The 17,334-nt window shown below is 41.6% G+C and overlaps 3 protein-coding genes across 7 annotated transcripts in view; all 3 read right to left on the reverse strand.

The window, feature by feature from the left end:
- Nucleotides 1-2,274, reverse strand: part of LOC133633895 (methylsterol monooxygenase 1) — a 29,647-nt gene extending 27,373 nt beyond the window's left edge. Inside the window, exon 1 of one of the 5 annotated variants that reach the window (XM_062026690.1) lies at nucleotides 957-1,147. In XM_062026690.1, coding sequence (XP_061882674.1) covers nucleotides 957-1,063 — 107 coding nt within the window. In that variant the 5' untranslated portion in view covers nucleotides 1,064-1,147. Of the gene's footprint in view, nucleotides 1-956; nucleotides 1,346-1,815 lie in introns of those variants that run through there. The other 4 variants (XM_062026689.1, XM_062026688.1, XM_062026692.1 and 1 more) reach the window with 4 other exon arrangements.
- Nucleotides 2,275-3,827: 1,553 nt separating this feature from the next.
- On the reverse strand, nucleotides 3,828-11,836 carry med28 (mediator complex subunit 28). The gene is made up of 4 exons (XM_062026695.1): nucleotides 11,618-11,836; nucleotides 7,954-8,020; nucleotides 7,755-7,867; nucleotides 3,828-7,673 (listed from the first exon to the last, which is right to left on the reverse strand). Exons 1-4 carry the CDS (start codon nucleotides 11,774-11,776, stop codon nucleotides 7,470-7,472), a joined length of 543 nt encoding a protein of 180 aa, XP_061882679.1. The 5' UTR covers nucleotides 11,777-11,836; the 3' UTR covers nucleotides 3,828-7,469.
- Nucleotides 11,837-11,990: 154 nt separating this feature from the next.
- Nucleotides 11,991-17,334, reverse strand: part of lap3 (leucine aminopeptidase 3) — a 10,384-nt gene continuing 5,040 nt past the window's right edge. Inside the window, exons 3-13 of the mRNA XM_062026694.1 lie at nucleotides 17,127-17,181; nucleotides 16,953-17,058; nucleotides 16,705-16,864; nucleotides 16,166-16,330; nucleotides 15,721-15,879; nucleotides 14,219-14,343; nucleotides 14,045-14,133; nucleotides 13,859-13,961; nucleotides 12,664-12,743; nucleotides 12,477-12,589; nucleotides 11,991-12,364 (exon numbers count right to left, since the gene is read on the reverse strand). Coding sequence (XP_061882678.1) covers nucleotides 12,178-12,364; nucleotides 12,477-12,589; nucleotides 12,664-12,743; nucleotides 13,859-13,961; nucleotides 14,045-14,133; nucleotides 14,219-14,343; nucleotides 15,721-15,879; nucleotides 16,166-16,330; nucleotides 16,705-16,864; nucleotides 16,953-17,058; nucleotides 17,127-17,181 — 1,342 coding nt within the window. The 3' untranslated portion in view covers nucleotides 11,991-12,177. The remainder of the gene's footprint in view (nucleotides 12,365-12,476; nucleotides 12,590-12,663; nucleotides 12,744-13,858; nucleotides 13,962-14,044; nucleotides 14,134-14,218; nucleotides 14,344-15,720; nucleotides 15,880-16,165; nucleotides 16,331-16,704; nucleotides 16,865-16,952; nucleotides 17,059-17,126; nucleotides 17,182-17,334) is intronic.

A 17,334-nucleotide genomic window follows, 5' to 3' on the forward strand; every position in this document is an offset into this window, starting at 1 on the left:
TACGCCAGCCAGCCCTCATTTGCTCATCAACACCCGTGCTCACCTACGTTCCAGCGATCGGCAGAAGGACGAAGGACTTCACCCGATGCGTTTGGCGGCCCGGAGACGTAGGAAGTCAAGGTGAAGTCGGCGGCTAGCGCGGCTAGCGCTCCAACAAAGTCCTCCTGGTTGTGTTGCTGTAGTCCGCTGCTAATACACTGATCCCACCTACAACTGTCTTCTTTGCAGCCTTCATTGTTCATTAAAAAAATTGCAAAAGATGTCCAGAATACTGTGGAATTATGAAATGAAAACAGAGCTTTTTGTATAGGATTCTACGGGGTACCATAACTTCCGTTACTCGGACTTCGTCACGCGCATACGTCATCATACCGCGATGTTTCAGCCGGATATTTCCCGGGAATTTTAAAATGTCACTTTATAAGTTAACCCGGCCGTATTGGCATGTGTTGCAATGTTAAGATTTCATCATTGATATATAAACTATCAGACTGCGTGGTCGGTAGTAGTGGCTTTCAGTAGGCCTTTAAGTGTTTCAATAAAACACCATGACACGCATATTTAGGCTTAGACTTAGCCCAACATCACTTTACCGAAAATATATTGGGATTCATATCTTATATCAAAATATTTAGCCAAAACATATCGGCATATGAGTTTTGGTGTGACCAACAGTGCTGGCAAAGTTTTCAAGGATGTTCTTTGTGTCTAATTGAGGGTTGCAGGAAGCCTAATAATGCCACTGTGTTTATATTTATGAATGCACATGTGTGTTACTGTGAATGTTATTAGAGTGTTAATAATAAAAATTGTCTTATTTAAAAGGAGTCATATTATTATTATTTTCTACATTTAAAACATTTCCTTATGATCGACAAAACATAGTATGGTGGTTCCCTGGTCAAAACTTTGTACGGGCAATCGATCAAATGTTTGGAAGCCAAAGCTAGACTCACCGTAGTGCGTCTGTTATCCTGCTCAAAACACAACACAACCTCCTGGTGTTGGTGTTGCTGTAGTCCGCCGCTCCACCGGCTCCAACTTTCTTATTTGCAGTCTCCATTGCCCATTAAAAAAATTGCTCAATTGCTTTATTAACAAGCGGTAACTGGTTGTAGCTGCTGTGTCTCCGCCAACTCACTCGCGCATGCGCGTTTCCCAAACCCTTAAAGACACAGTACACTAATGCAAATATCACAGATATTACAGTATTGTACTTAGCCGCTAAGAAACCGATCGATCCCACCTAAAACGTTCTTCTTTGCAGTCTCAAAAGATTCACCAACACAGATGTCCAGAATACTGTGGAATTTTGTCAAAGAAAACAAGAGGCTTTTCTATCGGGTCCGATGGGGTCCAACCACTTCCGTTGCTTTTGTGACGTCACGCGCATAAATCATATCCAAAGGAGTTTTTCAACCGGAAGTGTGGCGGGAATTTTAAAATTGCACTTTATAAGTTAACCCGGCCGTATTGGCATGTGTTGCAATGTTAAGATTTCATCATTGATATATAAACTATCAGACTGCGTGGTTGGTAGTAGTGGGTTTCAGTAGGCCTTTCTTAATCACAAGGCAGTGAGGCGGCATGGTGACATTTGTCACTTTGTGTTGCGTTCAAATACATCGTGTTGCTTGTGTTGTGTACAAAAAGACACCCACGCACACGCACAAAAAAAATATCCCAGCAACGTGTTAATAATGCGGGTTGCCAGGCAAGCACAGGAACCCCCTATGACCCCCTCCCGTGTTGCCTGTTCAATGCGGCACCATCCGTCAACATACACACACACTTATTTCATGATTTCTTACTTACAGTGGATGACTATCCATTATGATTCCGGGTGTATTCAAACTTGGCCCAGCGGCATGCACCATTCCATATCCAGACTCGTGTCTTTATTTAAAGGGGGATTCCGTAGTCCAGAGGCGGTGGCACACACACCGACAGCAGCCTCTCGCTACCCGCCAGGCTGCCTCATCTGAGCCCGACTGCGGTGACACTCCAGGCGGACACAGCAGCAGCGAAGAGCCGGCTAGCTTAAACCGCGCTGATAGCAACGTGCTAAGCTAATCACCCGAGAGAGCGGAGGGGAAAGGGGTGGTAAATGTTTACTGTCCAACGCCGTGCGCCTCTCCTCGTTCCTGGGTAAGAGGACGGACGAAGCTACATGTTATTTTTTCCCCAATCACTGCTTCAGACGCACAAACAACAAGGACGTGTCGGCAAAGATGGTCCTCGCTGCTCTCAAGATGTCAGCCAAGAAAAAAGCCACCGCCCCCTAGCGGTGGAAGACCGGCCGGTGCAGCAGGTCAGGTGAGAAAGTCCCGTGGCCGAGGGTGGAACAATTTAGTCCAGTGTTTTTCAACCTTCTTTGAGCCAAGGCACATTTTTTGCGTTGAAAAAATCCGGAGGCACACCACCAGCAGAAATCATTAAAAAAAACACGAAACTCAGTTGACAGTAAAAAGTAGAAATGTCCGATAATATCGGCCGATAAATGCTTTAATCAGAATCAGAATCAGAATCAGAATAGTTTTATTGCCATTGTTTGAGAACGGGTTCACAAACTAGGAATTTTTCTTGGTGCAAACGTGCGACATAAAACACATATAACACATATTTGGTATAAAAAGAGCTGTGACTGAGCTATCGGATAGACTTAGAAGGGATTCAAGGAATTCAAGGAGCTGCTGTTAGGAGTTATTGTTCATTTGCCTGATGGCCGAGGGGAAAAAACGGTTCAGGTGGCGGGAGGTGTGGGTCTGGATGGAGCGTAGTCTCCTGCCTGAGGGGAGAGGGGAGAATAGTGTGTGTCCAGGGTGAGAAGAGTCAGCTGTGATCCGACCCACACGCCTCCTGGTCCTGGAGGAGAACAAGTCCTGGAGGGATGGGAGCTTGCAGCCAATCACCTTCTCAGCAGCACGTACGATGCGCTGCAGTCTTTTCTTATCCTGGACTGTGGCGCCGGGGAACCACACTGTGATGGAGAAGGTCAGGATGGACTCTATGATGGCTGAGTAAAACTGCACCAGCATCTCGGTCAGCACCTTAAGTTTCCTCAGCTGCCGCAGGAAGTGCATCCTCTGCTGGGCCTTCTTGATGAGTGAGCTGATGGTCAGCTCCCACTTGAGGTCCTGGGTGATGGTGGTGCCCAAGAAACGGAAGGAGTCCACAATGGGGACGGGGGTGGGAGAGTCAATCAGGGTGAGGGGGGATGGTGGGGCTGTGACTTTCCTGAAGTACATGATCATCTCCACTGTTTTCTGGGCGTTCAGCTCCAGGTTGTTGAGGCTGCACCAGGACGTCAGCCGGTCCACCTCTCTCCTGTAGGCGGACTCATCGCCATTCGAGATGAGCCCGATGAGGGTGGTGTCATCCGCAAACTTGAGCAGTTTTACGGATTGGTGACTGGAGGTGCAGCAGTTTGTATACAGGGAGAAGAGCCAGGGGAGAGTACACAGCCCTGAGGAGTACCAGTGTTTGTGGTTCGACTGTCCGAGACAATCTTCCCCAGCCGTACGTGCTGTCTTCTTAAAATGTAATATCGGAAATTATCGGTATCGTTTTTTTTTTTATTATCGGCATCGTTTTTTAAATTTTTTTTGTATTTTTATTAAATCAACATAAAAAAACCACAAGATACACTTACAATTAGTGCACCAACCCCAAAGACCTCCCTCCCCCATTCATTCACACAAAAGGGTTGTTTCTTTCTGTTATTAATATTCTGGTTCCTACATTATATATCATTATATATCAATACAATCTGCAAGGGATACAGTCCGTAAGCACACATGATTGTGCGTGCTGCTGGTCCACTAATAGTACTAACCTTTAACAGTTAATTTTACTCATTTTCATTCATTACTAGTTTCTATGTAACTGTTTTTATATTGTTTTACTTTCTTTTTTATTCAAGAAAATGTTTTGAATTTATTTATCTTATTTTATTTTTTTAAAAAGGACCTTATCTTCACCATACCTGGTTGTCCAAATTAGGGATAATAATGTGTTAATTCCACGACTGTATATATCGGTATCGGTTGATATCGGTATCAGTAAATAGGAGTTGGACAATATCGGAATATCGGATATCGGAAAAAAGCCATTATCGGACATCCCTAGTAAAAAGTCGTTGTCGCAATTGTTGGATATGACTTTAAACCAGGCCCGGGCAATTATTTTGACTCGAGGGCCACATTTTAGAGAAAAAATGTGTCTGGGGGCCGGTATATCTATTTTTAGGAACACTAATACAAAACCTCACATTAATGTCTGATTGAATGATAAAAACATTATGACAGACCGCCTTAAAAAACGTAATGGAATTTAAAATTTTTCTATGAACAATAAAACACTGAATATTGACAAAATATGAACGTCACACCACCTTCGAATCGACATATTTGACAATTAAGTGAAACGCAACTAAAATGCAACAAACAGTGAAATATGAACGCGAAGGGTACAAAAAAACCCCCACCTACAATCTGATATTTGCTGAATTTCCCCCAGGGATCAATAAAGTACTTTCTATTCTATTAAACTCTATTCTATTCTATACATCACTAAGCTTTAGAACTTTGTTGTGAAAATCTCCTTCCGCGTCTGTGGAAACGCTTCCCGCCCGCACTGCTTGGTGCCTCGTCTGAGCTGCTGTGACGTAGATTACCACAGTAACTAATTAGATGACCATTGTAACTAATTAGATTACCATAGTAACTAATTAGATTACCATAGTAACTGGTATATCATCCATAAGCGCAGATTCCAACCATTGAAATACTTTGTATAGTTCAAGACTTACGGTCATTAGAAAACATGACTGCACATCATAATGGCAGCTGCAGTTTCCGTCTTAAAGATCTAAAAAAATTATTTTGGAATGTCCGGCGGGCCAGATTGAAAAGCTCAACGGGCCACATGCGGCCCCCGGGCCTTAATTTGCCCAGGTCTGCTTTAAACCATAACCAACCATGCATCAATGTAGCTCATGTCTCAAAGTAGGTGTACTGTCACGACCTGTCACATCACGTCGTGACTTATTTTGAGTTTTTTGCTGTTTTCCTGTGTGTAGTGTTTTAGTCCTTGTCTTGCGCTCCTATTTTGGTGGCTTTTTCTCTTTTTTGGTATTTTCCTGTAGCAGTTTCATGTCTTCCTTTGAGCGATATTTCCCGCATCTACTTTGTTTTCGCAATCAAGAATATTTCAGTTGTTTTTATCCTTCTTTGTGGGGACATTGTTGATTGTTTTGTCATGTTGGGATGTACATTGTGGACGTCCTCTTTGCTCCACAGTAAGTCTTTGCTGTCGTAGTGACGTAGTCTTCGCGCATGTATGAACCGATCGTGTCTTCCGAGAAACAGATATTTGGCGAACCTCTAGTTGGAGTACCACCTCAAAAAAACTCGCCTCTCCAAGTACCCCTATAATGACCAACATTAAAATACAGTAGCATAGTAGGTCTAAGTATGCATTAACAACAAGGCAGAGTTGTTATTTAATGAGTGTATTATTTTAGGCCACTGTAATACTACACACAGAATCCAGGAAAATAAAACACTGTACTTTAATCAAGTGATTCTTTGGCGTACCACTTGTGGTAAACATACCAGTTTGAGAATCACTGTTTTATGGTATTGTCCCTTGTGCACGAAACGGGTGAGGAGTGTACTGACTTTTGTGTAATACTGTAGAAGGCTAGTAGTTTCTGGAATGGTGACAGCTGTGAAGCAGGCAAAAACAAGTCTGTCATAGTGTGAAGTCGCTGAATACATTTGATGCATCAGCCTGTCAGCGTTCATTATTTTTATGATGTGGCGCCATCTTTAACGTTCAAGTAAGTTACACCACAGGAAGAACCTGGCTTTCTTTTAAATGTCAGCATTTTAATATCTGCACTGGTGTACAAAAACACAAAGTCCAGAGTGAAGGAATACCGCAATATGTTGTTTGTACAGTAAAAAGAAAGAGAAGAAAAAATGTATGAAAAGATACAAGGAGTAAAACCAAATACTAAGGGAAATTAAGTTGAAAGAATGACAAGGAAACAAATATTTTACCAAAAAAGGGGGGTGATTTTGAAAAAGTACATTTGTAATATTTCAAGAAAAAATACAAGTCTTGAAAATTACTTTTTCCTCATAATTCAATTTTTACTGTCATAAATGTAAGCATGGCACTAATACTTTCATACAATAGAGCAGGGGTGTGTGTGTGTATATATATATATATATATATATATATATATATATATATATACACACACTACCGTTCATTGAAATGTCCTTATTTTTTAAGGAAAAGCACTGTACTTTTCAATGAAGATAACTTTAAACTAGTCTTAACTTTAAAGAAATACACTCTATACATTCCTAATGTGGTAAATGACTATTCTAGCTGCAAATGTCTGGTTTTTGGTGCAATATCTACATAGGTGTATAGAGGCCCATTTCCAGCAACTATCACTCCAGTGTTCTAATGGTACAATGTGTTTGCTCTTAGGCTCAGAAGGCTAATTGATGATTAGAAATCCCTTGTGCAATCATGTTCACACATCTGAAAACAGTTTAGCTCGTTACAGAAGCTACAAAACTGACCTTCCTTTGAGCAGATTGAGTTTCTGGAGCATCACATTTGTGGGGTCAATTAATCGCTCAAAATGGCCAGAAAAAGAGAACTTTCATCTGAAACTCAACAGTCTATTCTTGTTCTTAGAAATGAAGGCTATTCCACAAAATTGTTTGGGTGACCCCAAACTTTTGAACGGTACTGTATAGCGCACTAATTGATTGAAAAAGCATGCCGATGATAATGTCACGTTATCGATGGGAAAATGCATTTTTAGACAATATGATTTGCCTGAGCGGCTAGGAGACCACGAGAGTAAAAAGTGGTAAAAAAATGGATTAGAAAAGGACAGATAAAAAAAAAAAAAAAAACTTTTTTTAACTTGGGACTTCCCACGGGCCGGATTTTGGACGCTGGCGGGCTGCATCCGGCCCACGGGCCGTAGTTTGGGGGCCACTGCTATAGAGTAATTAATTGAAAAATCACAATGGGCCTGTCAATAAGTTCCACCCCAGTCCAGTAGGGGACGGTGTTGTGTACTGTCTCTCTCGCGGCTGGTTATCTTTTCAGCTCGATCTGGTTGGTCACTGCTTCGTTTGACCACAGAGCACACGGCAAAAAGTAAACATGACTTCCTCATGCTTCACCAAAATGTGAGTCCATAGTTTCATGGAAACTGGTTTAGTGAATTCATGCCAACTGAGTCAAGTCATAATTTCACGCCTTGTTTCCATGGAAGTAGCAAAATAATGTGTTGCAAATGTTCAGTTCATGTTGTAGGCGGTCTCCTCTTGCCCGGTTTAATTCATTCGCTCCCGCAGTCGTTCAGCTCATTTTAACATGCAAGAGTAGTCCAAATCCGAGCGCTTCTTTGTTAAAGCACTTCTCCTACCCAGTTAGTTTGGCTTTAAAGGGGCAGGGGCCATACTAGCCGACGGCTGCTCTATGAAGCCTAGCGGTCCTGGGGGCGGGAGGTCCGAGGGCTTGCGATGCTGCCCGCTCACGTCCTCCAGCACTTGTTGCCATTGGTGCAGTTTGGACAGGTGCTTCTGAACCAGCATCTCTTTCCTTTGCAGCTCGTTGCGAAGCTCCGACACATCCTGCAGCGAGAGCAAAAGTGCAAAAAAAAAAAAAGGTGACACAATGACCTAATGTATGCTGCATGCGACTTTTGCGGGTACCTCTTTGACCACCTGCTCTGGTTTCTGCACAGATAATTGGAGCCTTTTCTGCAGGAAGAAGCACTCTGTTTGCCGGGCCACATCCAGGAATTTTTGGATGCACTGATCCACACCTGTAAGTCACAATCACAACAAAATATTAAAAATACTTAAACATTATGCGAGAGTCGTGGTACAAAATCAAACAGTGCTCACTGACCGGTTCGGATCTCTTCCTGGTCGGTGCCATTGACATAGTCCTGGCTTACCAATGATGCGAAACATGCCTAAAAAAACGAATGCATTGGCTATTACAACATTTGACTCACTACCCTATTAAAAACGCAAGGCAACAAACATAAAAAAATGACTGCATTCATCAAAGTGTTCAGTTTTTTTTGCAATACTGTAATACTACTGCATTATCATAATTAAATTAATAATTTATAAAGTGTCATAATACTCAAATGACACCAGAAAGGCATAATTCCCAGTTTGACTTGAACCTGGAAGCATTGGTTCCGTCACGGGACTTCTTCCCGGGAGTGAAAACCAGTGGTGGTCAACCATGTCATGAGACATCCATCCATCCATCCATCCATCCATCCATATTCTACCGCTTGTCCCGTTCAGGGTCGCAGGGGTTGCTGGAGGCTATCTCAGCTGCATTCGGGCGGAAGGCGGGGTACACCCTGGACAAGTCGCCACCTCATCACAGGGCCAACACAGATAGACAGACAACATTCGCACTTACATTCACACACTTGGTTCCGTCACAGGACTTCTTCCCGGGAGTGAAAACCAGTGGTGGTCAACCAAGCCAAGATGGTTGTTGTACAGTAAGCAGCGCGCACATTTTCCTGAGTACAAAAGAGGCTTAAATCTTCCTGCAAAAAGCAGATAAAAATCAAACTATGCAATGAAATGGATTCGTTATACTTAATATAAAAAAAGATTTGTCAAGTCGAGTGATATTGAGGATTATACGTCGGTCACGTTTCCAGACATATCGAACTATTGTGCTCCAGACGCAATTCTACAGGACAAAACAGATGGAAACTTGGAAAAGCATGGAGGTCTACAACTTCTTTGTGTGTGGCCTGGTCAAGGAAATTGGTATCAAGACTTTGTCGGATAAATATGTGTTGTTTTTGCTCGGGTAAGGATGATTTTCAAGATTTCGCGTCCACACCATGTTTGTTGCTGTTGCACGTGCCGTTTACGAGTAGCGTGTTTTTCCCCATTTTTAGAAACATATAACTATAGATGTCAACATTGTGTATGTGTATAAATATTCATTTATGATCGTTGCCTTTGGTAAAAGCTTAACTCTTGTAGGTTTTGCTCATAATTGTTTTCTTTAATTTAGATTCGCCGAGCTGGGGCCTTTTGAAATGCTCTTGCAAACATGTGTTTAAGAACTACAAATACTATCAAGATATTAGCTGAATGGGGAATAATAAATGTTAAAAGTATATCAAACAAACCTTTAAAGAAGTGATCACTGCAAACTCATTCATTCTTCGACTCTGCTCCCTTGGACTACGCCTGTCGGCGCAGGGTAGACACACGTTGGGCTACTCAGTGTGGCGCGCGTGCAGCCCCGGACATCTAAGGGCATCACAGACCTGTTATTGCTCAATCTCGCGTGGCTGAACGCCACTTGTCCCTCTAAGAAGTTCGGACGCCGACCACACCGGGCCGCGTAACTAGTTATCATGCCAGAGTAGGGGTCGGCAACCCAAAACGGACCAAAAATACAAAAAACAAATCTGTCTGGAGCCGCAAAAAAATAAAAGCCTTATATAAGTCTTATAATGAAGGCAACACATAACGTAAGTGTCTATATTAGCCTACGGGGCGGCGTGGCGAAGTTGGTAGAGTGGCTGTGCCAGCAATCGGAGTGTTGCTGGTTACTGGGGTTCAATTCCCACCTTCTACCTTCCTAGTCACGTCCGTTGTGTCCTTGGGCAAGACACTTCACCCTTTGCCTCTGATGGCTGCTGGTTAGCGCCTTGCATGGCAGCTCCCGTCATCAGTGTGTGAATGTGTGTGTGAATGGGTAAATGTGGAAATACTGTCAAAGCGCTTTGAGTACCTTGAAGGTAGAAAAGCGCTATACAAGTACAACCCATTTATCATTTATATTAAAATGACCATGTGTCGCAGGCTGAAGCAAGTCTTCGTTGACAGAAATGTTGAAATGTAATATTTATTCTACACTTTTTTACAACATTAGAAACCATTGGTAAATCAGAGGCTACTCAGAAGGTGAGATAACTCCTGGAAATTACTGTCTTTTAATGGCCAAAGGTATAGATGTGTGTGTCCAAGTTAAAGGAAACAGCAGGCTGTCTTCTTTTAATAAATTTATCACAATCTTTGGCAAGCTAGGTAATGTTTGCTGTGGTCTGGAACAAGATGGCACACAAACAAATATCAGAAATGCAGCGAATATTACATACAGATAATGTGTCATGAGACATCCATCCATTTTCTACCGCTCGTCCCGTTCAGGGTCGTGGGGGGTGCTGGAGCCTATCTCAGCTGCATTCAGGCGGAAGGCGGGGTACACCCTGGACAAGTCGCCACCTCATCACAGGGCCAACACAGATAGACAACATTCGCACTCACATTCACACACTAGGGCCAATTTAGTGTTGCCAATCAACCTATCCCCAGGTGCATGTCTTCATGCAAAACTAAATGATATACAAAGAGGATAAAAGTAAATAATATTAAATTAGCTCAAATATACCTACAAATGAGGCATAATGATGCAATATGTACATACAGCTAGCCTAAATAGCATGTTAGCATTGATTAGCTTGCAGTCATGCACTGACGATATATGCCCAGTTAGCACTCCAACAAATTAATAACATCAACGCAGCTCACCAAACATTTCAATCAATCAATCAATCAATGTTTATTTATATATCCATAAATCACAAGTGTCTCAAAGGGCTGTACAAGCCACAACGACATCCTCGGTACAGAGCCCACATACGGGCAAGGAAAACTCACCCCATTGGGACGTCAATGTGAATGACTATGAGAAACCTTTTGGTATACAAAATGAGACAAAGGAGGAGTGGAAGATGTTACATGTAAACAAACTGTTGCGTGACAGTCCACTTAATGGTGAGTTCAAGAACCGCCGAATTTAGTAGGACAAAACGATGTTCACCAAATACTCTCATCAGTGAAGCATACACACAAACACATGAAACAGTGGGCTTTCTAACAATTGGAAATGTTTGGGTCATGTTTGTCCTCAAAACAAAAAACATACTAAAACAAAAGTCTTTCCTCCCCATCTTTTTCCAGTATCAATCCTTTTTTAAAAATGTTCCAGGGAGCCACAAAAGAGCCGCATGCGGCTCGAGAGCCGCGGGTTGCTGACCACCAGACTAGAGTGTGAGCTGCTTTTCTCGTCGTTTCGTGAAATCTTGCGCTCTTCCGCCATTTTTGAGTACTGGTCGAGGAACTCTGAAGAAACGATGATCCTTTTCGCGATTTAAACGATTCGTACAGCCGAAAACAACACACGCATAGGGCATTTTTTCTTCGAAATAGGCTAAATGGCGCCTAGTACTTTGAGAACAGAGCTAGCATGACCACCACGCATATTTAATGAGCTGGACGGGAGCCGGACGTGACGTCAGCAAAATCCAAGCGAAAGCTTAATATAAAAAAAAAGCACTATACAAATTATTCACTTATTTAAAACATTATAATTATCCATATAGTCAATTAGGTATAATCATAACTAAGTATATACTATATAAGTATAGAGATGTACATCATAATCCGTCGACTATTGTGCTAACAACAATTAGCACTAGCGGCTACCGCCAGATTAGCCTGTTAGCATCCCCCACCTCAAAAGACGCCTCCAGTTCATCCACCAGCGTGTTGTTTCCCTGGCTCCGGTTCGCCGTACCGGGGAATCCGGGTTGGCCCGGTGCACCCGCTCCAGGGACGGTGTGTGGATTTGGCGGTTGCTGACCGGGAAACATACCGCTCATGGACGACGCCATCACTGGGCCTGATGAAATATACCTAACTGCGGCTGCGCAGAGATATATACCCTTCCAACATCAACTTCCTGGATTGTTAGCGCATGCGCATGGGGCCTAATCAAGTTGTGTGCCGTAAAGTGAACATTCCTGTCAATATTTAAAATATGAGCGGAACATAATCTGTGATGCAAACAAATTTTTTTTACAAAGTTGTTTTACAATGAAACCCCTGTATGTTTGATCATAATATTTATTAGTATATACATCAATCAAACAGTGCTGAATGGTCCTCTAAAAATTAACACAAATAATGTTAAAAACTAAGAATGATGATTTTTTTTCTCCAATAAATTAGGTATCCAGTACATTTTTGCATGTTTTAAGTTACCAATTGACCATTTACTGTGTTCATCATTTGGTTAGCCTTGGTGAGCCAAGGCGGCTGCAAACTCCACCAGGGTGCGTGTTGGTCTTCCAGACATGCCTTTTTTCAGGTAGGGGATTTCATCTTTGTTACTCATCACTCCAGCAATGTCCAAGTGAGCCCAATGAGGAGATGTGACAAACTCTTTCAGGAAGGCAGCTGCCGTGCACGCTCCGCCGGACCTACGAGGAAAATTAACCGGTCAGACGGCATTAAAGACTAAAAAAAATTTGAAAAAGCTGTTACGTTTGCAGATGCAGACGCTGCCATTAGAAAATGTAGCGAGATACGTACCGGCTGTACTTGCCGATGTTGTTGAGATCCGCCAGCTGGGAGTCCGTCACCTGCTTGGTGTAATGCTGGAACAGAGGCATCCGCCACACTCTGTCACCTGTCACCACACTAGCCTGCACACACACGTACACAAACATGCTTTTTTTGTCACACAGGAGGCGCTGGGAGATGTGTTTGTAGTGCAGACCTTATGTAGCTCCCCCCACAGCCAATCGGAGTTTGTGAAGACTCCAGTCGCGGCTGAGCCCAGCGCGACATCCATTGCGCCTTGGAGACAAAGTCGATATTAACACATGGTCGTAGACAAGGTAATCAAATCACTGTTTCTGGGTAGGTTAGCAACTTAGTGGGAAAGTTGGTGAACTAGGATTTAAATAAAATACATTTTATTCCTGTTAAAATCACATGTAGTGGTGTAAATATACTAAATGTGAAATTCATGTGTTGTCCAGCCAGTAAACTATAAATTAGGGCTCTCATAGTTAACAAGTTAATTCAGGTGATTAATCACAAAAAATATTGCATTAATCAAGAACACACTTAGATTATTATGCAATTTATTTCGATTTTTGAAGCAATAAATAAACAATAAAATTGCATTTGTGTGAAATTATTGAGATCTTTTCTCAAGCACGTTTTAATTATGCAAGCGAGTAATCACCTGTGATTAATCGAAATTCCAAAATGTGATTAATCTGATAAAAATACAAAAAATCATATATATTTGTGACCAGGTGGGATATTCATTTTGCAGTTGGTATATATATATATATATATATATATATATATATATATATATATATATATATATATATATATATATATATATATATATATATATATATATATATATATATCTCAGCAGATGGATTTTGTGAAGCCCTTTGAGACATTCGTGATTAAAGGCCTATACAAATAAAATGTGATTGATTTTAATCCAAAACGTGTGTAAAAAAACCTACCTTTTGTTTTTATCTTTAAGAATTTCCAAGGTCATTGAAGCTATTTTTTCTTTTTACGGACATGTTGGAATGTGAAATGGTAAACATGATGTCTATATTGTAACTAAACGCACGTATACAACGACTTTTTTTTATTTATTGGAAAAACATACTTTAAATTATAAATTTATTTAAAAATAATGTCAATGTAGGACCAGTACTCATAATTATTTAATCAAGTTCAAATTTAACCATGGGCCAAAAATTGAATATTTTGATGTCAAATGAATAACTAAATGGATGGTTGTACGTAACTACCATTTGGCACACCAGGCATCCTGTAATTTATCAAAACACTACAAATAAAAATTCAGTTTCATCCTAAATAAAACTGTGTGAATAACAAATGTTTTGAGAGTAGGATTCAATAACCAATTCCACCTGTCAATGTGGCGACGTTGACGACAGCTCTGGGGTTGAAAGTGTGTGCGTAACAGAGTGCGTCAGCGAGGATCAGCCTTCCCTCTGCATCTGTGTTGTCAACCTGCACGTTCAATAACATCATAAGACATTTTGAATACATATGTTAGCATAATATGTAGGGATGCTAAGGTCTAACCATTGTACCTGGATTGTTTTTCCATTCTTAGCCGTGACCACATCACCTGGTTTGGTGGCCTTTCCACTGGGCATGTTCTCACAGAGCGGAGCCAGACCTGGAGGAAACAAAAAAACCCACAGTATTACCAAATTGTTAATAGGTATCGCGAATGATAGCCCCATGCCAATCGAGGCGCTCACCGATGATGTTGATCGGCAGTTTGAGGGTCGCTGCCGTGACGACAGACGCGCACACGGTGGCGGCTCCGCCCATATCGGCCCTCATCATATCCATCGAGGCGGAAGGCTTCAGAGAAATGCCACCACTGCAGAGAGAAAATGTATGCAAACGCACCGGAGTCATCAGCAGGCTTTTTGTGGCCCCATTTAGGTCTTTATATTTACTTATTTATTAATATACTCCGAAAGGGCCCTCACCCCACCCTAAACTTAACATCACCGCCCTACATACACACATTTATTATGTTTCCATGCACTTTAAAACTAATTATTCGTAAAATGACTTTGAAACTAGCCCTTTAAAACACAGCATGTAATGTCGCCGTGACTTTGTATGGATACATTTATGATTAATGTAGGATTATCATTAGCGGATAATAATACATCATCAATATAATTATAATTTATAGTGCATATACGTGGGGTTAAGGCTCCCCTATCTTTAAAAAGTGACGCATCTGTTTCAAACTTTTATCAAGGTTCCTTGAACGCACCACAATTATGCTACTGTAGGAGATGAAAAAGTGAAACCTAAACATAACTTTGTCTGATGCTGCTACAAATGATTTTTAAATATTTTTTATCTGTCTTCTATCACCTCATCCTGGTCCCCAAATGTTGGTGCTGTGTGTGAATACATTAATGTGAGCAATGTCCATGCTGGATTTGTCCAGAAGGAATGAACCATTTTGCATTTGTGGTAGGTTGTGTTACACATTCCTAATTTGATTTAAACATTCTTATTATTGATCTTTGACAGCAAAATGTTCAGTACAGGCCAAAAGTTTGGACACCTTCTCATTCAATGCGTTTTCTTTATTTTCATAACTATTTACATTGTAGATTGTCACTGAAGGCATCAAAACTATGAATGAACACATGTGGAGTTATGTACTTGACAAAAAAAGGTGAAATAACTGAAAAATGTTTTAAATTCTAGTTTCTTCAAAATAGCCACCCTTTGCTCTGATTACTGTTTTGCACACTCTTGGCATTCTCTCGATGAGGTTCAAGAGGTAGTCACCTGTAATGGTTTTCACTTTACAGGTGTGCTTGAAGCTCATTGAGAGATTGCCAAGAGTGTGCAAAGCAGTAATCAGAGCAAAGGGTGGCTATTTTGAAGAAATTAGAATATAAAACATGTTTTCAGTTATTTCACCTTTTTTTTGTTAAGTACATAACTCCACATGTGTTCATTCATTGTTTTGATGCCTTCAGTGACAATCTACAATGTAAATAGACATGAAAAGAAAGAAAATGCATTCAATGAGAAGGTGTGTCCAAACTTTTGGCATGTAGTGTATTTTATCTGAACTTTTGACGCTGTATTTTAAAACTGATGGATTTAAATTAAAAAAATGTAAATCTTTACAAAATCCCAAGCCATGATCATGTGGGCCTAAACAGCCGCATAGTGTGTTAATACCACAGGCCGGTTCTGGTCATCACCTTGTTGCTTTTACCTGTCAAATGTGATTCCCTTGCCGACAAGAAGCAGCGGGGCCTGCTTGCTGTCTGGGGAACCGTTGTAATGCAGCTCTAGGAAGACAGGGGGCTCTTCTGAGCCTTTGGACACGCTGAGGAATGCTCCCATACCTTGCTCCTCTATCCATGCCTGGGATCTGAAAGTGCAAAACAATGGATTTCTGTTGGACATAGCGGTGTTATCATAGGGTGCTTTCTTTTTTTTACTATGCAATATGCTTTTACAGCACTGTGATAAAATTGTGTATAGGAAAATTTGGCCTAATTTTTAATTCAAACAATATCATTTTTTTTCATTTTTCGTTGAGAAGCAACGAGCGGCCAGGCAATACTGATTAGGGGAAAAAAAGGATGCTGGTGTGTGGTCTGAACCAGTAAAATTCTAGCTGTACTCTGTAGTAAAAGGTTAATAAACAAACAAACCTCTTTTGGACTTTGACCCGGTCACCATGCTGCGCCAACTTCTCTTGGATAGTGTTGGCAAAAGCAGTCGGAGTGATGTGATTGGCCGGGGCTTCCATGAGGAGGCGGGCCAGGTTTTGGCCTTCTGCGTACAGGACTCCTTTCGCCCACGCCGTCGAGTCGGCACTAAGTTCAATCACACACATAAGACATACAGTAAGGTGTTCCTTATGGTGTGGCTATTACATATTTTTTTATACAATTTACAAATCCCAAAATTGTATGTAACAAAATAACAGGTAATTCCACTAGGTGACTATGGACTTTGATACACTTTTATTACAAAATAATTATTTAATGGAGAAAATAACATGTTATATTATTATAATAATGCACTTCTACAAAAAAAAGCCCCTATCCGCTCAATTAATGCCTTACCCCTGATAGACACTAGGTACTCTCTCTGCAGTTGAGTAAATAAACCCCCTAATCGCCACCGTTTGAGGAAATAAGGCAGTGCAAAATGCTGTCGTAAAATAACGATTTCATGCCAGATTTACCTTCCGTGAGGCTGCACTGTCACTTTAGGCTTCTTCTTGGATTTCAGCTGGTCGTACTGAAACAAGCCCAGAAGAGCGCCCTCTGCTGCCGCCTGGGCATCGCCGCAGCCGTCCACCTCCACATGCGTCACCTCCAGGTCCTGAAGTACCCGACAGCCAGCTGAAAGCAAAGAAGCAGAACATTCGTCAACCAGGTTGGCCACTTAAGCGTCAAACATCTTCAGAGTGAGACAAGCAGGGCGTCTTACCCGACACGGCTTGTCGGATGTTCTCCTTGGCGATGTCCCAGTTTTCTGCCCCGCACACACCTGCTGTGGCGTCATCCAGCCCGACCACAGCGACGCACGGGAACTCCTGGAGAACAAACATGTGGTAACTCCTCATGTTATGATCTTCTTTTTCGCTGGCTGCCACTTTCTTACCTCGTGGATTCCGTAGAATATTCTGCTTTTGCCCTTCTTGAGACCCGGTCCGGAACTTTGAAAAGACAAGATTGCATGATTCTGTTTAGATACAGTAACTTTAGCAGAAGCATTATTAAAAATACTGACTGCGACGACTGTGTAAGAGCGTCATCTTATGCCCTAAAACAGGGGTGTCTAAACACACATATACACACATATACATACA

The sequence above is a fragment of the Entelurus aequoreus genome, linkage group LG18, assembly GCF_033978785.1.
Source record: "Entelurus aequoreus isolate RoL-2023_Sb linkage group LG18, RoL_Eaeq_v1.1, whole genome shotgun sequence".
Taxonomy (NCBI): Eukaryota; Metazoa; Chordata; class Actinopteri; order Syngnathiformes; family Syngnathidae; genus Entelurus; species Entelurus aequoreus.